The sequence below is a fragment of the Grampus griseus genome, assembly GCF_964374135.1.
Source record: "Grampus griseus genome assembly, chromosome: 7".
Lineage (NCBI taxonomy): Eukaryota > Metazoa > Chordata > Mammalia > Artiodactyla > Delphinidae > Grampus > Grampus griseus.
Genome location: NC_139001.1, coordinates 54601091 through 54623774, shown reverse-complemented (window position 1 = coordinate 54623774; position 22684 = coordinate 54601091). Strand labels below are relative to the sequence as shown.

Here is a 22684-nt window from a genome sequence, read left to right as displayed (position 1 = left end):
CGTCTGTTCCCGCTCAGACAGGACGGGGTTAAAGGAGCAGTTGATTAGGGGCTCTGGCTCACTCAGGCTGGTGGAAAGGAGGGGTACGGAATGCGGGGCAAGCCTGCAGCGGCAGAGGCCAGCATAATGTTGCAACAGCCTGAGGTGCGCCACGTGTTTTACTGGGGAAGTTGTCCCTGGATCACAGGACCCTGGCAGTGGCGGGCTACACAGGCTCCCGGGAGGGGAGGTGTGGATAGTGTCCTGTGCTTGCACACAGGCTTCTTGGTGGTTGTAGCAGCAGCGTTAGTGTTTCATGCCCGTCTCTGGTGTCCGAGCTGATAGCCGTAGCTTGCGCCCATCTCTGGAGCTCGTTTAGGTGGCACTCTGCCTTCTGTGGGCAAACAGGGAAGAAATCCCCTCTCCTCGTGCACCCTGAAACAATGGCCTTTTGTCTCTTAGGCAGGTCCAGACTTTTTCCCGGACTCCCTCCTGGCTAGCTGTGGTGCACTAGCCCCCTTCAGGCTGTATTCACACAGCCAACCCCAGTCCTCTCCCTGGGATCCAACCTCCGGAGCCTGAGCCTCAGCTCCCAGCCCCCACCTGCCCCGGCGGGTGAGCAGACAAGCCTCTTAGGCTGGTGAGTGCTGGTTGGCACCGATCCTCTGTGCGGGAATCTCTCCACTTTGCCCTCTGCACCCCTGCTGTGCTCTCCTCCGTGGCTCCGAAGCTTCCCCCCACTTACCCCGGTCTCCGCCAGTGAGGGGGCTTCCTAGCGTGCAGAAACTTCCTCCTTCTCAGCTCCCTCCCACTGGTGCAGGTCCCGTCCCTATTCTTTTGTCTCTGTTTTTTCTTTTGCCCTACCCAGGTACATGGGGAGTTTCTTGCCTTTTGGGAAGTCTGAGGTCTTCTGCCAGTGTTCAGTAGGTGTTCTGTAGGAGTTGTTCCACATGTAGATGTATTTTTGATGTACTTGTGGGGAGGAAGGTGATCTCCACATCTTACTCCTCCACCATCTTGAAGGTCCCCCTCTCTTTCCCCCCATTTTATATGTTGAAAGTATATTGCCAAGTTTCTAGAAGTACACACATCAGTTATCTGATATTCCATAGTACAGACTTGGGTCTTGAGACAGCCAGTTCCACGTGAGAATTCATTCTTTTAGATGGTGGGAATGCATTTCTGGGGATGTTCCTTAAGGAACCCTCAGTCTACAAACCCTTTCAGAACTCCCTCTCCTATTTCTAGCAAGAGATTGCAGGGGAATCTGTAAGAATCAGGGTTTCCTTGTGTGTATATCTTTCACAGATTCTAAAGCAGATATTTCTATCCTTGGGAATTTTTGACATTGGTGTTTTTGTTATAGAAATCAAAGAGGATATCTACATTCTGTTCATTAGAAGCAGTTACACTGTTAACTAAATCTGTGATTACACACAGCTATAATGTTTATTGCATTACATTTTTAGAGTTTAAAAAAATTAAGAGTACCATGAATGAAAACACATTTATGTTAAATTCCTACTGCATGCTGAGATGCTTTCTAAGTTTGCAGTTTTAATCTACCCTTTACTTGGCTCTCTGTCCTTACTCATTATGGCTTCTTCATTTTTCCCTTGCCCTGGGCATTTAAATTGAGAGACATTTTAAGCAGCATGGCCTTTCTGGCTGCTGAGGGAAGGAAGGGATGGACCCCATTCACCCTGGAGAATTATAGCAAATGGAAAAGACTGCTGACTGCTGCAGAAACATCTGTCACGCACTGTTGAGCTGCTGTTGCATCTGAGCTCTGGGGTGAGCGTGCTAAACAACAGGGAGGAACTGAGATCCTGGTCTGCCAGAGGACATGTAAAGGTGGAATGGGTGACTCCTGGCTGGCTTGTGGATGGAAAGTTTTATTATGGGAATAAAGGAGCACGTCTGCAAATTGATAATGAATTCTGGAAAAGTAAGAGACACTGTTCAAATGGTTATTATTCTTTAAGGAAGGAGTTTACTTTCATTCTTGTTTATCTCAGCCGGTGGAAACTGTCCCAAATACTTTCTCCTCTGGTTCCTTCCTGCCTCCTCTTTTGTGTCTGTTAATCCCCCTCAAGGGAGAGAAGAATAAAGAACAATTACAGTTCTTTTCTCTCCCTGTCTCATCACTTCTTAAAATCCAGTATTAACTTACGGAAATCAGAAACTCTGAGTGATCTTGGGATATAATATGATGTAGTGTATTTTAATGCATCTATTTTTGTGTGATGGCTGTTTTCGTAGTGAAGGGACATAGAGAAAGTGATGAAGTAGTCTTCATTGAATGTTACAGTTCTGATTTGACTGATACCTGTGTAGATGGTGTCAAATTGCAAAGTCCATCCCTATTTCTCTCCTAAGTTGATCATATTGGTAAAGGGTCTAGCACACAGCATATACCGTACAGTGGTACCTTACTGCACCTTTCTTGCCTGTCCTTCCCACGTTCTAGTCCTAGATCACTGATTACTTGATTGGGCATCTCTCCTTAGTTGTATCATTTTCACCTTAAATCGGTATGCTTAAACCAGTTTGCTATGAGGGTCATCATTCTCTCATGGACCCAGGGTCAAAGCCATTCCTTTCTTCTTTGCCTCTCCCACACTCAATAGGTTAACAAGTCCTATTGATTATTTCCTCCTTCATAATATCGTAATTTCTTTCTAGTCCCACTGTCGGCTCCCCAGACCAGACTCTCATCACCTCAACCTGGGATCCTGCAGGGTGCTCTTGCCTCACTGGCTCCTTATGGCCTCCTGAGATCGAATTTCCTGAATCTGGCAGATTCACGCTCAAAATCCTTCAAAGAGGGCTTCCCTGGTGGCGCAGTGGTTGAGTGTCCGCCTGCCGATGCAGGGGCCACGGGTTCGTGCCCTGGTCCGGGAGGATCCTACATGCCGCGGAGCGGCTGGGCCCGTGAGCCATGGCTACTGAGCCTGTGCGTCCGGAGCCTGTGCTCCGCAACGGGAGAGGCCACAACAGTGAGAGGCCCGCGTACCGCAAAGAAAAAAAAAATCCTTGAAAGACTTTCAGTTACCTACATGATTAAGGCCAGATTTCTTTACCTAGTATTCAGAGACCACCAGGATCGGATCCAGCCTCAGTGTCCCATTTTCCTCCCAACCTGTACAGTCTTGTCTGCTTAATGGTTCCCAAAACTGCCTTATCTCCATCTCTGCCCTTGTCTTTCCTGCACTGAATTCCCACCACCCTCCTCTCAACCTGATACCTCCCTATGCTTCAAAGACCAGCTCATGTGACACTCTCAACTGGCCGCTCAAGCGGCCAGGGAAAGTTGAACTTTCCCTGCTCTAAACTTTATAGAACTTCTTGACAATATTTGACATTCATTATCTTGTTATGTACTGATCTCCTCAACTGTATTGTGAGCTCTTTTAAACAGACTACGCACTCTTAATTCTTCAGAGACAAGCCTTGCCCCTTCAATATTTTAATGTATCCTAGAGGTTATTTTTAAAGACCTGCAACAATATTAGTCTTGTCTTTTTATTACAGATTTACATTCCAGGTTTATTTGTCCTCTCCCTTCTTCCTTCCTCATAGATAAGTAAAACAAAGAACATCTGTCAAGTGCGTAGTAGTAATTGGCAGCCCTTCCAGTCACTAAATTATGTAGCCCGACACGTGAAGGAGGGAGGGGAGATGGGAAATGAAGTGATTCGGTGCCCCTGTGATTTCACTGTTTTTTCACCAAGGAGAGGTCAAGGTCCCACTTAGTATTTAACAAGTTGGAAGACTTTATTAATTGCTCCATTCACACTTTATTGAAGTCTGGTATTAGATGTTAGAATATCTAACAAAATTGGCTGTGTGTGGTGTGTGTGTGTGTGTGTGATCAACTATGACTCTTAAACTGCAAGGTATATACTCCCTACAATTTTCAAAGAGGAAATAGGTTGATTAGACATCTAGGACTTTTGCATGAACCAGCATTTCCCAAAGTATGTGCCAAGGAACGCTTGTCCCTTGAGATGCTGCCTGAAAAGAGGGTCTGCTGTCAAGTAGATGGGAGAAATGCTGAACACAATCTTTTTTTGCAATTTTTTAAATTAATAACTTAAGGACACCGATAAATCCTGCAGTCAGAACTTGATTTAACTGAGCACTTCTTGAATTTGATAGATCATGGAACTTTTTTATTTCCCTAAGGTTTGGTTGTTGAAAATCCAGATTCTTCTTTCTATTTCAAAATGGGAAGGTAAAGGAACACGGGGCCCAGATTCCAAATGGCAACTAGACTGGGCTCAGGAGCAGCTTCCCCTTTAGATGGGGCATTTACTTTCTCATCAGCCACAGTCTCTACTTCTCCTTATTGTATTTCAATACTTCATGCTTCCTGCCTGGCCCTTGAAAGCATTTGAATTGACAAACCCTGATCCGGGGTGTCAGGAAGTCAGCCACTTAAGTGACTTAAGTGACTCTTAAACTGCAAGGTATATACTCCCTACAATTTTCAAAGAGGAAATAGGTTGATTAGACATCTAGGACTTTTGCATAAACTAGGGGTGACTAGGGGTGATCTCCCCTTGAATGTTAAAAAGGCATCTCAAGCTTAACATATCCAGACTTCCCTGTGGTGCAGTGGTTAAGAATCCACCTGCCAGTGCAGGGGACATGGGTTCAATCCCTGGTCCAGGAAGATCCCACATGCCGCGGAGCAACTAAGCCCGTGCACCACAACTACTGAAGCCCGTGCACTCTAGGGCCTGCGTGCCGCAACTACTGAGCTTGCGTGCTGCAACTAGAGCACATGCGCCTAGAGCCCATGCTCCACAACAAGAGACGCCACCGCAACGAGAAGCCCGCGCACCGCGACGAAGAGTAGCCCCCCGCTCACTGCAACTAGAGAAAGCCCGTGCGCAGCAATGAAGACCCAGCATGGCCAAAAATAAAAACAAACAAACAGCAACAAAAACAACAAAACTTTAACTGTCCAAAACGGAACTCTTAATCTCACTCTCAAATCTACTCCTTCCCAGTCCCCCTTATCTCAGTAAACAGCAACTCTGTCCTTTCATTTGGTAAAGGCCAAAACCCTTACCAGGAGCCATCCTCGACTCCTCTCTTTTCCTCACACCCCACTTCCAGACCCTCAGCAAATCCTGTTGGTTCTGCCTTCAGGATGTGCTTGGAATCTGACCTCTGCTTCCCTCCTCCTCGCCCTCCACCCTGGTCTGAGCCACCTTATTTCTCACCCAAACTATGGCCATAGTCTTCTAACTGCTCTCTGTGCTTCTACCTTTGACCAACGTACAGGTCATTTTTTACAAAGTAGTTAGAGTGATCCCTTAAAAACCTAAGTCAGGTCAAGCCTCTCACCTGCTCCAAGGTCTCCAGTGGTTTCCCATCTCTCCTGAAATATTTGAATTGCTGACCTTTGTCTACAATGTTACTCATAATCTGGATCTGCATATAGCTCTCTGGTCCCATCTCCTACCACGTTCCACTTCAGTTAGTTCTCCCCAGCATTTTCCTTCGATGTGCCAAGCAGGGTGCCACCTCAGGGCCTTTGCATTTTTGGCCCCCCTCAGACCAGCTCGCTTTTCTTCCAAGTATCCCCATGTGTGCTCACACATTTGAATCATTCTCCAAATGTACCCTTTTTGGGTAGCCTTCTCCTGCTCTCCCCTGTGTATCCACATCACTCACTGTACACTTACCTGCTTTTATTTGTCTTCAGAGCATTAACCACCACCTGACACGTTACATATTTATCTGTTTTTATTTGTATCCTCTTCCTCTATTCCATATCACTGCCGTGTAAACTCCCTGGAAACAAGGGTTTTCTTTTGTTAATAATGTATCCCTAGCACCTCCTACAGTTCCTGGCATATGATATGGCTCAGAATATATTTGAATGAACAAATGAATGAGGACTTGGCATGGAGAGGAAGATTGTGGACCAGGTTCCAGAGGCCTTGGTAGCTGTGAAGGAATAATCATGCAGTTGGGAGATGATTAGTAGGACAGAAGGTAGTATAGTTGGGAATTCTGAGTCTCTCAAGAACGGTGGATTTTGAGAGTAGAAGAGGGGATGGTCCAGAGGTGGCAGAAGGTACCAGGAGAGCACAGACCCTCCTGCTTGCTGCTGACAGTGATTGTGTGGTAGAATAAATGGCTTGAGGCTTATGAAGGCAGTGATATCAAACAGAAGCAAAGCATTGGGAGCATTCTGCACAGATGTTAAAAATATTGGTGGGGTGGGAGATAACTCTATTTTAAAACAAGAGTTGTTTCCAGTCTCTCATAGTACTTATTTTACAGTAATGTTATGTAATTGGCTAAGTTTATGGCTGGCTGACTGGATTTTGTTTGTTTGTTTGTTTTGATAATTACCCTTATGATTACATATTTTAGAGAATTTTTACAATATACAAGACTGGGACCACCCTGTAGAGACAGTTTCAGTAGTTTGGGATCAGCCAAGGATCTACATTTTTTAAAGTAAGGCCCCTGCTTAGAACCAGTGATTATTTTTATTTGTGTCACTATCAAGTCATTTCAGAAAATCAGATACTATTCCTCTAAGAACTTGGGATTTGGAACACATAATTACCAGGTGATAGTATCCATTACTAGAGTGAATTGTTATAGCTCTACCGGGTTAGACATTGTAAATGCTCAAGTGACTCAATCTTTTTGTTTAATGAAAAATCAAAGAAAAAAAATACCAGCTATTCCTTATAATGATTTAAAGTTTACAGGAGCTCAGAGATCATAAAATAAAGAACTTTTTAAGGGAAAAAATATTATTAATCAGTCATAAGAAGCTGGTAGTTAATCTTCTTGCCAGTTGTTAATAAAATATATATTCAGTATTATGGTCAGTCATTCCAACCTAATAGAAGATATCAATTACATGGGTATCTAAAAATGTTTCCTATACATAATCAACAGTAATTAACAAAACCAACCTTGGCTCATTCAGTTAATGTCCTGACTGGTAACATGTGAAGGCTGGTAACATGTGAAGGCTGTCCCAAGCGGTGATTCAGTGAGACTCATGTAACCATGGGCTGGTTTACCACCATATAACCACCCAGTTCTGATATCAGCAGCATCTGCTATTTTTGCAGTGTTCATTATTAGTGAAGAAGGTATCTAGAAAACCAGAAAGTAAAAATGTTCCTCATCAGTGACTATACTTTATGTACAGGGTTTTCATAACAAGTTTTCTTCTTGGGCAAACAGACAAACAGATATAAAAATATCCCCAGCATATGTGTGAACTGACTTGGAATATTTTTCTTCCAATTGAACCTCTGAAGCATCTTCTTCAAATAGCTTTGCTAAATGAAATAACCAAATTAACTGCTTTGAAATACAGTATCTTTATTTTCTGAATATGAAACCTATTTCCATCTTTGGGTTGTGAAAAATATAATGATCCTCAAACAAAAATTCTCTCATTTCCAGAGAGAAGAATTCAAGCATTCTTGATTTATACCTAACCTCCAAATTAAATCATCTTCAGTCTTATCAGTGAAGAGGAATATGATTTGAAATCTGCCAGTATCTAAATAGAAAAATCGTAGAAATCAGTGGATCCAGGGATTTGCCGGGTGACCCTGGGACCTAGCTCTAAGTTCAGGGAGAAATACTAACCTAACATGAAAATGTGCAGTGTCCTCACCATAGTGATGCTGGTAAATAAAGCCCGTGGTGCTAGGTATGTTTAAATTCCTGACTTGCTTCCAATTTAGGCTTTTGGGGATTCCACTCATCCCAAGGAACCTAACTTTTAGGACTGACGACCAGTGTCGATAGGAAAATAATATCCGCTTGCAGAAACTCACACTATGACCAACTTTTGTGACTTAGGTACATTTTGTAAATTGGGTGTTCTGAAAAGCCTAAATATTAGGAAAAGTTCATGAATAATAGAGCAACACCAGCAACAGCTGACATCTCATGAGTTCTCACTGTGGAAGGTTGAGCTACCATCACCTTTTTCAGAAAACTAAACTGGCATAAAGTGGTGAAATATCTTGGCCACAGCTAATGAACAGCTAAGACAGGGTTTGCTCCCTGGAAGCCTGATTCTGGACCCCTTTTCTTGACCACTTCACTCTTTGCTCTGTGGTAGGGCTTGACAAGCTGGAATGTCTAGGGGAAAGGCCTTCTGTACTTGTCTAAGTGAACTTCGTAAGGCAGCATTTGTCAGTTATTTTTGAGTTACGCATTTCCTCCTCATTTTTTTTTTTCACTCAGCAATAACAGTGATTTTTCACATCCTCATTGGCCTGGGAAGCAATAGACCAGAAGGTACGTAGACGAAAATGTTAATAATTATTGTGAAGTACTGGTATCAAAGGTGAATTTTATGTTCTTTGTGCATTCCTGAATTTTACATTTTCTGTACTTTCACTACATGTATTGCTTTTGGAATGAGAAATTCTGATCATTTATTTGTTTACTGAAAACTGCAATTAACCTTTTCCATGAAACAAAATGAGCAGCCCCACAGATTTCTTGCTCTCCCCACCATTTGGATATTGCTGCCCCTTCTGCTTGGTGTTTACAGTATGTGTTCAGTCCATGTTAAATGTGCTGCAATTGAGACCACTGGAAGGAAATTTGCCACCTGGCACTCACGCTCATTACCCACAAGTGATTTAGAACTCAACATTATCTGAGAAAGAATCTGTTCACTGCTTGCCCTGGTATGTTTGCCAGAACACTTTGGCTCTCTTGGCCTGCCTTAGTTTCTCACTTAAGAAGTTATCTTGGGCTTCCCTGGTGGCGCAGTGGTTGAGAGTCCGCCTGCCGATGCAGGGGACACAGGTTCGTGCCCCGGTCCGGGAAGATCCCACATGCCGCGGAGCGGCTGGGCCCGTGAGCCATGGCCGCTGAGCCTGCGCGTCCGGAGCCTGTGCTCCGCAATGAGAGAGGCCACAGCAGTGAGAGGCCCGCGTACCGCAAAAAAAAAAAAAAAAAAAAAGAAGAAGTTATCTTATTACCTTGAGCTGGCTGGTTTGGGTCAGCATGTTTATAGCAGCAAGGTTGTGAACCCCAGAGGGTCTCATTCGTAGGTTGTTGACGAGGTCTGGGAATCTGTTGTTTATAGAAGCTTCCGCAGGAGACTGTTATTCACCCAGGTTTGGACATCATTGCTCTTACAGAGTACATTTTCAGGTGTTTCATTAGGACTATAAAAACATCATCCCAAAGGACCATAAGTTTACAAAACTGCTTTATTTATTTATTTATTTATTTGCAGTACGCGGGCCTCTCACTGTTGTGGCCTCTCCCGTTGCGGAGCACAGGCTCCAGACGCGCAGGCGCAGCGGCTATGGCTCACGGGCCCAGCCGCTCCGCGGCACGTGGGATCTTCCTGGACCAGGGCACGAACCCATGTCCCCTGCATCGGCAGGCGGACTCCCAACCACTGTGCCACCAGGGAAGCCCGAGAGTTATTATTAATGCAATTCTGCCGTCTTTCAGTGAGAGTAAGATAACTGTTACTATAGAGAAAGTAGTAGAATTACTACTTCTTCAGTCATGGCCTTCTGGCTTCGGTGATTTTAATATTTTATGCTATTCTAAAAATAATAAAAGTAATTCCTTGAAGGACATTATTAAGAAGGCAGCAGGCAAGTCCGTGCACCACTTTTGCTGTAGACATTCAGAGGGATGCAGAATGTGCATTGCCATCCGCTGCTGTTGCTTTCCCACTGGCAGGTATCTAGGGCATCTGTCTCTACTCACTTTGTCAGCTTTCTCTGTAAATTCCGATGCTCTGGTCATGACGTGGTGCTAACTATGGTTGCTAGATTGACCAAGTAACATAATGGCCATGTCAGGTACGGATTCTTTGCTTTCAAAAGGGTACTCAGGTGTGGTACACCTGCAGGGTGTTTGAACACATCTTTCTGTGGAAATAAGAATGCACAGTATTCCTGAACATTTATTCTTACAGCATTTATAACTGAGCTGTTAGCTACCATTTATGGAATGCCTGCTGTGTGCCAGCATGTAGGCAGCACTGTCCATACACTGGGTGCCAACTCAGTGACTTGCAATGTTTTCCAAGCTAGACATTAACATCCCCATTTTACAGATGGAAAACATGGAGGCTGAGAAAGGTTCATGATCTGCCCAAGGCACATGGTAAATAGCAGCATGGGGGTTGGTATGCTTGTCTGTGTGACTGCAAAACTCATGTTGTTTTCTTTGCGTCAGACACTGCATTCCTGAAGTAAAAGCTAGCTGGCTTGCTCTTAGTTTTTGAAACTTGGAAACAAACCTCAAGGTTGTACCATATTTAAGAGTACTGTAGCCTTTTTTGTTTGTTTGTTTTACTCATTTCTGCCCCTCTGTTTCCATGAAAGGTTGTGGTAGATGTGTTCAGTTAGTCTTGAGGTTAAACACTACTTGAAATTGCTGTGATTTTTTGTCGTCTAACATTAGCTTTAACTTTAGTAGAGGGCAGTATTTAAAAGCTTGGAGTCCAGAGGAGAATCTTGATTTCCATTCCAACTCCAATACTTATTGACTCTGTGTCATTAACCTTACTGTGCCTCTCTCTGTTCAGTCAGCCATAAAATAAATTTAATAGTAATTAGTTAAAGGCTTTTTATGAAGACAGAATGAAATAATCCATGGAAAGCATAGAGACAGGGATATAGGAAGCACTAAATATTAACTCTCACCACTGTCATCATCATCAACACTATAAAGGTTACTAGTATCACTGAAATAGTGTTGCTATGTCAGAATTAGGTAGAACTAGAAGAGAGACAAGCCTAACAGCCAGAAGCTTGAATAAGAAAATACTTTAGAAGTTTATAAATCATTTTGGATATTTTTCTTTGAAAACATTTTATGTAATTCATGAATAGAAAAATAGCTTAGATAAAATAATGAGACGAACAATTTCAATGGAGTTAACATTCAGAGAGTAATGGTCCAGTTCTCCTTATTACGTCTTAAATTTGTACGAAAAGTGAGACTGTACAGAGGTTGGTAGCCACAACCTAAAATATTTCCAGCAGTTCTCTTACATCTTTAAAATGAAATTAAAGTAAACGACAGGCTGGACAAACCAAGAGACTCATTCAGCAGTTCTGTGGACTTTAATTTTGAGAGTCACGTTTCTCTCTGCGGGAGTCGCAACTAAACCGTTCAGCTATTGTTAAATGCCTCATTGTCTGTTTACCCACATCTTTGACACCAGGTAAACCAGACTTTAGTCATGTTGGCAGATTTCCGCTTGCTGCCGAGGAGGTATTGAGATCAGTGGATGCTACCTGGGGAAGAAACTTTTACCAAATTAAAGAGCTGCAGTGAAGTATGTGTGCTAGACTCCTGGTTTTAAGCTAAGTGTGCATCAGTTCTCTCTGAGCAGGGGGAACAAAGGATGGGTGAGTACTTCCACCTTCTCTGTGTGTTCTTAGGTCCTTAAAAAACTGATCTGGAATGAACCTAAGTTCATCAGTTGTCACAAATGGTACCACTCTGGTCGGAGGTGTTGATAATGGCGGAGAGCTATGCATGCGTGGGGGCAAAGGGTATATGGAACATCTCTGTACCTTCTCTTAGTTTTGTTGTGGAGTTAAAACTGCTCAAGGGAAAAAAAAAAGTCTTAAAGAAAAAACACTGACCTGGAAATTAAGTTGTAACTTTAGTATTTGAAAGAAAACTTGATTTTAAAAGAATAATTAACAGGTTTATGTAACCCTTTAGTTAACCTGCTTATATAATATGTATAACACCTTGAAGGTACGTGGCATGTGTTTCCAAGTCACCATGAAAGAATATGAAAATAGCCAGCTTGTGAACAAAAGTCCAAAGAAGTACAGCACAAATTTTGATATTAAAGGAAACGTTATGAAGATTTAATTTGTAACTGAAGATGTTGCCACATTATATTTTTTTGTGTTCTCCATTGACCAGTCACAGCTTCAAATCTAATAAACAAGAGCTCTGTGATTAATTCACCAGATGTTCCTATTTTAAAAGTCCTTATTTTAAAATGTTTTCAAAAGTTCTATTCTATTGGAGCTGTGATTTTGATATTTCCAAGATGAAGCTAGAAGGCAGTTTTATACCTGATCTTGTGTTAATGATTGCTGAGGGACTGTTCTCTACAAATTAATCAGAGAGCACTGAAAAATTCTAGAAATTGACTGGCTATGGTATGCAGGGCCTTGTGCTAGAGGTAAAGGGAGTGGGATACCAAGGTGAAGATGGGCTGGTTCTTACTTTCATGGAGCATCCAGTTGAACTAGAATCCAAGACTGAGTATGACAGATTTGGAAACTGTCTTCTTCATATCTGCAATTTTAAAAAGTAGCATTCAAGTACTTGTATATTTCATTAAAAATAATGAGTGGTTGTGTATGTAATTACAAAACTTCAGGGATATACTTTTGGCTCTTATTTAAAAACCATGAGTTTGAAGCCAATTCTTAAGGTAGTGGATTAATTTTTTATTATTGGCTAGATGATACGTTCGAATAATATACAAATATACAATATACTGCACAAGTTTGTGTAAGAGCTTTTGGCTTCTTATCATTATGAAAATTAAATGAAATAGCTTATTTTTTGAAGCTAGTTACATTTATAATAATAGGTATCAGCTGGTAGTTTTATAAATCATGCTTTACTTTTTCAGTAATATATATATATATATATTTGTGGTAATAAAAATATTCATGTACTTACTGTATCTTAGGAAACATTTTTATAATTCTCTGTTCCTTGGAAAATCAACAAAATTTGGGGTTTGGATTGTTCATTCAGTTTACGTGTGTACTATATTATAAATGTTTGAAATGAATGAACCTCTTACTTTTCTTCCCTAATATGAACTTTTGTAAAATCGGGTGGAGAAAAGACTAATGTTGTGTTTCTTGTGACAGGTACTGCAGTAGGTATTTTACAGATGCTGTCCTGGTTTGTTTGGTCACTAACCCTTCTGACCCACAAAATCCCAGCAACATTTTAAGTATCCCCAGGTCTCTATATAGAGACAAAACTCATTTTTTATCACACTTTAAATACCCTAAATTGATTTCTGTTTCTGTGGCTTGATTTGTAAATTAGGCGATTTACTTTCTTTCACCTGGCTAAGTTCCTGAGTTAATCCTTTATTTCTTGCCTGCATAGTTGCTAAGGTCAAGTTTCTTTCCAAGTTTTGCATTTCTTACCATGTTTATTTGTTGGGGGGAGGGGGAAGCCGGAGGCAATGTTATGTGTATTTTATTGCCTAGCCATCTGCAAGTGTGAAGATAGAGAAGGATACTTATGTTATGTACCCTCTGAAAAACTCCACTATACATTAGTGAGAGAATGAGAGTAAAAAAGGCAGATAACATCTTGGTATTGTTATAAAAACAATTTTCACCTTGCACATGCCCTGAAAGGGCCCTGGGGACCTCCAGGGTTCATGGACAACCTTTTGAGAAGCACTGCTGCAGAAGCTAGAGGGGTGGGGAGAGTAACAGTGGGGTGGGAACTTTAACTTCTTTTATATATTTCTATGCTGTACTTGAATTTTTTATAATGAGCATATATTACTTTTGTCATTTTTAAACACAAAAAAGAAAGTGAAGGGGTGTGAGGGGAGATGATTACATCCTAGAAAGTAATACAATTTTTGCTTCAACAACAATTCTCATTTTAGTTCCTAATTATATGATCTCAGAATAAATCTAAATTTCATATTCAGCTGCTATGTTTTAAATAGGATCCCATACAGAATATTAACATGAACAAGTAAATAATGCAAGTCCCAGGTCATTTGTTCCCATTGTCTTTTTTTTTTTTATTGGAGTATAATTGCTTTACAATGTTGTGTTAGGTTCTACTGTACAGCAAAGTGAATCAGCTATACGTATACATATATCCCGTCTTTTTTGGATTTCCTTCCCATTTAGGTCACCACAGAGCACTGAGTAGAGTTCCCTGTGCTATACAGTAGATTCTTATTAGTTATCTATTTTATACATAGTATCGATAGTGTATATATGTCAATCCCAATCTCCCAATTCATCCCACCCCCTCCTTTCCCCCTTGGTATCCATACGTTTGTTCTCTATGTCTGTGTCTCTGTTTCTGCTTTGTAAATAAGATCATCTATACCAATTTTTTTAGATTCCACATAGATGTGTTAATATATGATATTTGTTTTTCTCTTTCTGACTTACTTCACTCTGTATGACAGTCTCGAGGTCCATCCCCATTTCTACAAATGACCCAATTTTGTTCCTTTTTATGGCTGAGTAATATTCCATTGTATATATGTACCACATCATTCAGAGTAATAATAGTAAAGATGATCCAAAATCTCAGAATGGAGAAAATACAAGAAACATTTAACAAGAACCTAGAAGAACTAAAGAACAAACAGTGATGAACAACACAATAACTGAAATTAAAAATACACTAGAAGGAATCAGTAGCAGAATAACTGAGGCAGAAGAACGGATAAGTGATCTGGAAGATAGAATGGTGGAAATAACTGCCGCAGAGCAGAATAAAGAAAAAAGAATGAAAAGAGTTGAGGACAGGGGACTTCCCTGGTGGTCCAGTGGTTAAGAATCCACCTTCCAGTGCAGGGGACTAGGGTTCAGTCCCTGGTCAGGGAACTAAGATCCCACATGCCACGGGGCAGCTAAGCCTGTGCGCCACAACTGCTGAGCCCAGAGCCACAATGAAGGATCCCACATGCCGCAACAAAGTTCCCGTGTGCCTCAACTAGGACCCAGCAGAGCTAAATAAATACATAAAATAAATATTTTTAAAAAGAAAAGAATTGAGGACAGTCTCAGAGACCTCTGAGACAACATTAAATGCACCAACATTCAAATGATAGGGGTCCCGTTGTCTGTTAAAGATCTGAACACACACTCCCTGTTTTTCTCTCTGTAGTATGCCTTTGCTTCTGACTCTCCCACAAAAGGCGCTGGCGCTGAGTATGTCGATGCTCAGTCCCTTGTATCATTTTTCCCTGTTAATTCAAGTGAACCTGGGAATGGAAAGAGCAGAGGCCCATTTAATGCTTAAATCGTCCTTGGACACTTCAGCTGTCAGATTAGGAATTCTCGCTTTCCCTGCCCAACTTTGTATTTGGCCCCAAAATATCTGTTCTTATTTCTTCTGCTTCCTCACAAGTTGGAGAAATAGGAGCAATTCCTAAATCTTTCACTTCAGTTATCCTCTTTCTAATAAATGACTTAAAAAAGCATTCAGGTAGGATTTTAAAAATTTATGATCAGACTTCTTGTTTTCAAGGTAACAGAAATAACCAAAAGCTTGAAAACCTAAAGAAATTAGAATAATTTGGCTCAGGTCAAAGTGTAATTTTCTTTATGAAAAAAGCAAACATTAATCTGATAGTTTTCCAGTGAGATACTAAAAAGAGACCTTAATAAGTAATAAAATCCAACTTTGTCTATTGAAACAATGAAATGTTATAACTAGAGGAAAAATGTTACATTTTCAGCCTATATCTAAATATTAACTCCATTGAATTATTCCTTTAACGTCTTTCAGATTTATCCCTTCATATAAAGTGCTTAATTTTTTCCAAATATAAAGTAATGTATATTTTTTGCACTAAAAAATTAGAAAAAAAATTAAGAAAAAATTAAAAATCATCTATAATCCCACCACCTCTATACAGCTACTGTTAACATTTTGAAATATATTTTGATTATATGTTTAACATCATCATATTCTACATACTCCTTATAGCCTGATTTTTTAGTTGACAGAACATCATGGCTATTTTTTCCATACCAATAAACAGAAATTCATGTTGTCACTTTGATTCACTGCATGTTATATCCTTATAAGTCTGTACTATTCTCATATGTATTAGATTTTTTTAAAATTTTTATTTATTTATTTTTGGCTGCGTTGGGTCTTCGTTGCTGCATGCGGGCTTTCTCTAGTTGCGGCGAGCGGGGGCTACTCTTCGTTGCGGTGCATGGGCTTCTCACTGCGGTGACTTCTTTTGTTGCAGAGCATGGGCTCTAGGCGCACGGGCTTCAGTAGTTGTGGCACGCAGGCTCACTAGTTGTGGCTCACGGGCTCTAGAGTGCAGGCTCAGTAGTTGTGGCGCACGGGCTTAGTTGCTCCGTGGCCTGTGGGATCTTCTGGACCAGGGCTGGAACCCTTGTCCCCTGCCTTGGCAGGCAGATTCTTAACCACTGCGCCACCAGGGAAGCCCTAGATTTTTTTTTTACTATAATAAAATAATGCTTTAGTAAGCACGTCTGTTCCTATATCTTTCCATACCAGTCTGATCATTTCCTTAGGGTAAAGACTTAGCTGTGGGATTGCTGGGTCATTGCGGCAGGTACTTTTTTTCCCAAAGACTTTTTAATACAATTGCAAAATTCCTCTTTAGAAAGACTGTACCCAGTTTATAGTCCCTTTCCCCCAACGCTGATCTATTCTTGAATGTAATGGGTTTTTAAAAAATCATTATTATTTTGGTTTTCACTTCTTTGAAAATCTTTGTGGTTGAAGTTGAACATCTTTTCAAATGTTCTGCACAAGTTGCCTGTTCATGTGCTTTGCCTCTTTTCCTGTTGGAATGTCATCTCACTGATCTGTGAATGCTCTTTATAGTCTTTGAAAGACATCTACTGCTTATTATATGTGATGTATTGTTTTCTTCTCTGTGCATTTAAGAATTGTCATATTATTATAATTATAATAATTATAATATATAATTATCCTATAAGGATTATAAGAAACTCTAGAGACTGAATGGTATTAAGGCTCTGGGCTTTTTGATGTCGACCTTTCTCTTTGTCTCCTGCCATTGGAGAGATGAGCAAATATTTCTATGTAAGGCTAATTGTCGAAGTAGTAGGTGTGCCACCATTCTCTCAGTTATAAAAATGTTGAGACATAATCCATGTTGTTTTTTTTTTAATGTATGTGTTCTCTGACTCTTTCTCTAAGACTGAAACCAGCGTTGCAGCAGAAATTCACCAGCAAGTCCATAAGGGGAGAAAACAAAATCCTTATCCTCGCATTTTTCTTACAGTTGTTGCTACCTTTGGTCCCCTCAGGAACTTGCGGTTTTTAATATAGCTCACTGTTCTTACTGTGATCTGTGTGATCTCATCCCCATGTCCATCAACATGAGAAATGGGTCCTCTAACCCTAGGCTGTATTTCCATGTATTTTCAGAGTATCCACATACTGGAGAGGACTTCTTCCTCTAGCACTGAACCTTCTGTAAGTCGGCAACTGCTGGAACCGGTCCCCCTCTCCAAGGTCAGTGACAGAATGTGTTGCTTTCTCACATGGTAGGATGCCTGGCCTGTGGCCAGTTGAACAATACCTCTTACACCTGACTCCCCTAAGGTAGCTGTGACACCCATTGTAGAGCTGCTCTTTCACTTCTTTCCATCTCCAGTATGTAGGGTTTCTTTGCCCTGCGTAAGGAGGAAAGAGATGAAAGTGTATTTGCTGGGATGTGCAGGGTTACATAGAAACGTCCAGAATTCTCTTTATTTTAAGGGAAAAGGGCAAGAGAAACTCTTTGTCATTCCCTGTTGGTAAGATGAGCTAATATTTCTATATCGAGGTTATAGAAAAAAATCACTGGGTCCAGCAGTAACAACACAACAACAGGTACAATTGTTGCCCATGCACTGCACACCAGGTGCTATACTAAGTGCTTAGATACATGATCCCATTTACTATAATCCTTATGAGCAGTTCCATGCAGTGTAGGTTTTTATTACATTTTACAAGTATGGAAACCGAGAGTTAGTAACTTGCCCAAAGTCAAAAAAGCTGCTAAGTAGCAGAGCAGGAATTCAAACTCAGACTTGTTTAAGCTCTACCCCACCTGCAGAGTAAAACAGTCCCTAGCCAGAGGGGCTGTTGTACATTCAGAGTTCCAGTCCCCTTCTCACATCTGGCCTTCCTAGCAGTGAGCTCTGAGGAGAACCCTGCGGACTACTAATGAAGACCTTTTCTGTTTCATGGAAGCCAGTGTCCCCTCCCCTTCAACTTTCTCTTCCTCGGACTAGGAGAATATCTAAACTCATTTCTGTCTAAAATGCAAAAATCACAAAGAAAAGTCAAGGAGACACCATCCTACTCACCCCCACCCCTTGCTCGATTCCCTGAGATTTTCGGTGGGTTGGCTCTCCTACTGAGAAACTCAGAAAATAGAACGCATGGGGATTTTGAATCCAAATATAAAAACAGCACTTTAATCTCCCGGAAAGATTAACTTCTAAGTATGTATAAGTGATCCATCCACATTGCTTTTCCTATATTAAACAGAATCCTTTAGGAAAAGAATGCTCTACCACACTACTATATTGTAGAATACAGACATTTGTACCTCTTTACACTTTGAAGGCATTACAAACTATAAAGTTTATTCCATCAGACAGGAGTAGACTGCTAAACTAAAAAAGGGGGAGTTATTAAACTATTTTTAAAAAACTTAGAAATGAAAAATGATCTTATTTCTATTTGAATGGCAAACAGAGAATGTCTACTTGGTAAATGTGACGACTAATCTCTTTGAAACCTCAGTCCTCTCTTATACACAGCTAAAGGACAGAGAGAATAAATATTGATTTAGGGGTGATGGAGAAGGCAGCTAACATTGACTGAGCACCCACTTTGAGCCAGGCACTGGATTAATACATACATCCTCTCAGTCAGTCCCCAACTCGATGAAGTGAGTACCGATACCATTCTCATTTTGGTGATAAGGAAACTGAGACCTGGGGTATGTATAAGTAAGTTGTCCAGAGCCAGATAGCTGTGAAGTATGTGACATTTAGAGCAGTGGAAACAGAGAAAGGAAGACTTGTAGAATGAGACACAGAAATGGAAAGGAGAGGTGCTGGTATTAAAACAACAAGTAGGGAGCGACACATACACATGACTTGCTCTGGCCACTCCTGGCCCACCAGCTACATCTCCAGCTTCTTGGGCATTTCACTTCATACTCCAGCTGCAGCCACCTGCATGCAGTTCCCTCCGGCCATGCCTCTCTCTCTTCCACTGTTGGGCATCTGTTTCTTCCACCAGGCCTGCAGGAATGCTGTCCTGCTCCCTTCCCCTTTCTTCACTGAAATAAACTCCAACTTCTTTTAAATTAGGCCCACAGAAACCCTTTCTCAAGTGCTGGTCATTGACTCCCTCAGCCCCAGGCTGTCTTATGTAGCCCGTCTCTGTACCTACCACACTCATTACTTTATTTCACATTCTTCCTTTATGTCAGATTCCCTAGGACAACCTGAGACTGAGCTTAAGGTGCCTGTGATTTATGGAGGAAGAACCCTTAGGAGGAAATGGGTGAGCGAAGAGGTTAGGACAGGTGTCGATGCTAAGCAATAGGGGGTTCCAGCTGGAGTCCACCCTCAGCCTGATCCCATGGTGAGCTCTGGAGCATAAGTTTACCTCACAGAGTTGGACTCACCCTGAGGCAAGAAGGACTTTTCATTCCCTCAGATGTTTGTACCCTTGTGTCCTTCAGTCCTTGAGAGCCGTGGGGGAGGGTCATGCTACAGCATAATTTCCCAGGTGAAGGCCCCAGCTTGGCCAAACAGCAATTCCTGGTAGAAGAAGGAAGCTGTTAGCCTTAGCAGTTCACAGTGCTCACAGCAGCTGGGACATGGGTCCACTGGCCTGATAACAGGGATCTGGGTAGGGCACCAACAGTATCCACTTCCCATTACTCCTCCGTGCAGCTGCCCGCTTGGACCTTGCTGTACAACTAATACTCTTGTGTTTTTCTGTTAATAGATAACACATCTCTTGGGACCTGATGAAATCAGAGAATCCCATCCAATCCAGACACCATAGCATCTCACCATCTCTCAGCCCCTTTGAGAGAAGATGGGCTTCCTGGGCACTGGTTGGTGGTGGAAGAACATTGTTTGAAGTACACATACTCCTGTCTCAGGATTTTTCCAGTTTCTTTGTTTGGTGCTTTCACCTCCTAAAGCATTCCATATATCCCCTGCCCACTCACACATGCACAGAGAATATACCCTTGAGAAAGGAAGTGTCTCTGGCTTTTTCAAATGAGCAGACTGGGGCTATAATTAGGTTACTTTCTGTTTTTAGGTATTGTTATTACATCAAAGGTCTTTTTAAAGCCTCTGTAAGAACAAAAATGTTTGTATAATCTGATTCAAGTACTGATGTGATCACATTAGGGCTTTTGACTCTGTTTCTAAGTAAACCTATGAAAGTTGGTGGCTTTTAAGCAGAAAATTAATATCAATTGAAATTATGAAAAAATTATTCAATATTCAGAAAGTAATTTTAGCTTTCTCAAGATAGACCTGGTCTACTAAGTATAGAGATGGATTGTACTAAGTCCTGGGATGGGATATTTCATTTCTTACACACCTTATCTGTAACATTATCATCAGTATTTATTTATTTATTTATTATTTTTGGCTGCATTGGGTCTTTGTTGCTGTGCGCGGGCTTCCTCTAGTTGCAGCGAGCAGGGGCTCCTCCTCATTGCGGTGCACAGGCTTATTGCAGTGGCTTCTATTGTTGCAGAGCACAGGCTCTAGGTGCGGGCTTCAGTAGTTGTGGCACGCGGGCTCAGTAGTTGTGGCGCATGGGCTTAGTTGCTCTGCAGCATGTGGGATCTTCCTGGACCAGGGCTCGAACCCATGTCTCCTGCATTGGGAGGTGGATTCTTAAGCATTGCGCCACCAGGGAAGTCCCCAGTATTTATAATTGAAGTAGAGAGAGTTGTTTGTTCTGGCTTTATCTTTTGCCTTTTTGTCTGTTTGACAGTTTGCTTAACTCTAAGAACTATGTTAGGATTCTTCCTAATTTCTTTTGCTGGGTTTAGTAATTCTGCATCAGAGCTGCTGCATTTATGTTTAAAAAATACATTTTAACTTCTTGCTTTTCCTATCTTACTTATCTATACCCCACCCCCATTTTTTTTCCCTCTGTGGTTAAATTCCCAAAGAAGAAAAAAACTGCTGTGATAGAGATCAGTAGTCATAGCTCCACAGGGACAAGCTACTACTACCTTCTGATTTTAATTAGAAAAAAATTCAAAAAGCATTTGTACTTATTATTAAATGTTTCCATTTTCATTAGTACACACACACAATAAATACACATACACACACACAATAAATCAAAGATGAACACTAGCCTTCAGATAAGATAAGATCTAGCCAAAAATAAAAATGCTATTCTTCTGGAGATGGTATCTATGGATGGGGCTACTAAAAATAGAAATATCATTAAATACAGCTGATATGTCTCTAAGAACAGAGAGAGCACTAATGAATATATGTACACATGTATAGAGAGTTATTCTTTTAATTTCTTGATTATACCAAGGCTTTCTAAAAGAAATCTATAGAAATCCATCACTTTTATGAATAAAAATCCATCATTTTTATCTACTTTGCTGATGAGAGTAGAAAGCCAAAGATACTGGACTTTTTATGAGAACCTACTATTTTCTTCTATTATTCTAACATTATTTATAAGCAATGCTCACCTGAATTCAATTGCAATTCATTATTAAAAACTGAAAATTCCAAAACGCTCTGCTTTGTACTCCTGATGATAATCCCTTTTATTGTCCAAAAAACATGGTTTAGAGCCTTAAACTGTCTCATCAGAAATATATATATGTATATATTTTTTTTTTTAGGTAAGAAGTGGATTTATTTAGAGAGATACACATTCCATAGAGAAATGTACATTTTAAAATTACTGTATCTAATTAACAGTTCACACCAATCACAGTTTCTGACAGTATTCAAGTAGAAAATCAGTTTGGGGGTTGTTTTCTTATGTTAAGGGGAAATTTACAGCTCCTTCAAAGGGTTCTTAATGTTGCCAAATGAACACTGGTAGGTGCGTTTCTGTAAGGGCTGTAGTTCCTTCACTAGGCACCCCTCAGGGATGACCAAGCAGATGGAGAAATAGCACTGATCTCACATTAGTTCTCAGGGCAGTGGTGGTTGTAGGGTTGGGCTTAGATGGGGTAGAAGCACGACGCTGGCTTTAGAGGGCTCTTCAGAAGCCAGGAGTATCTCCTAGCCTTCATGATGTTTTGCATGAAGCAATGTTCAGCCACATCTCCTGGAAACAATTTTTGGTGAAAATCCCCCTCTATTTACACATATTTGGGCTTAGATTTGACTCGGCCATAGGGCAAGCAGCTTCTGAGATGAAAGGAGAAGACAGGGGAAAGAGGCGTGGATGGCAAATACTCAGCCCTCTCCCCCCCTGCTCCTGTGGCCGACATCGGTAACCGATTACGGCCCCTTCACCCCTGGGTCCTGTCATAGCGTCACAGTCCTGCAGCAGGTTCTGGGCAGCCACCACCCAGACATTGGGCCAGCAAGTCCAGCGGCCCTGAAATGGAACCCACTGCCATTCCCGTTGAAGTCTTTGTGCTGTGGTCTAAAGATGATTTCTGATAGAACATGTCAGAAGGCAGCTTCCTGAGTCAGTTTGGGTTGGGGCGTTCTGCAGAGGGGCCTGCCCTGATCCGTAGAGCTGCATCCGTCTTTCCAGAGCTGAGGCAGCCAAGCAGGTTATGCTGAGGGAGTTTGCTTCCTTGCACTGTGGGCAGGATTGCAGCGGTCGTGCATGGGATGTGACCTCGTTGTTTCTGCCTCTACTTTGCTGGATTGTGCCCCAAGCCTGAGATCTAGAATAGGAGTGTTTG

General features: G+C 41.4%; 1 protein-coding gene across 3 annotated transcripts in view; it reads left to right on the top strand.

Moving 5' to 3' along the window:
- Positions 1 to 22684, top strand: part of OSBPL6 (oxysterol binding protein like 6) — a 171604-nt gene that overhangs the window by 90438 nt on the left and 58482 nt on the right. For all 3 annotated transcript variants that reach the window (XM_082658190.1, XM_082658189.1, XM_082658191.1), the window contains exon 3: positions 17173 to 17259. In XM_082658190.1, the coding sequence (XP_082514316.1) occupies positions 17173 to 17259 (87 nt within the window). The remainder of the gene's footprint in view (positions 1 to 17172; positions 17260 to 22684) is intronic.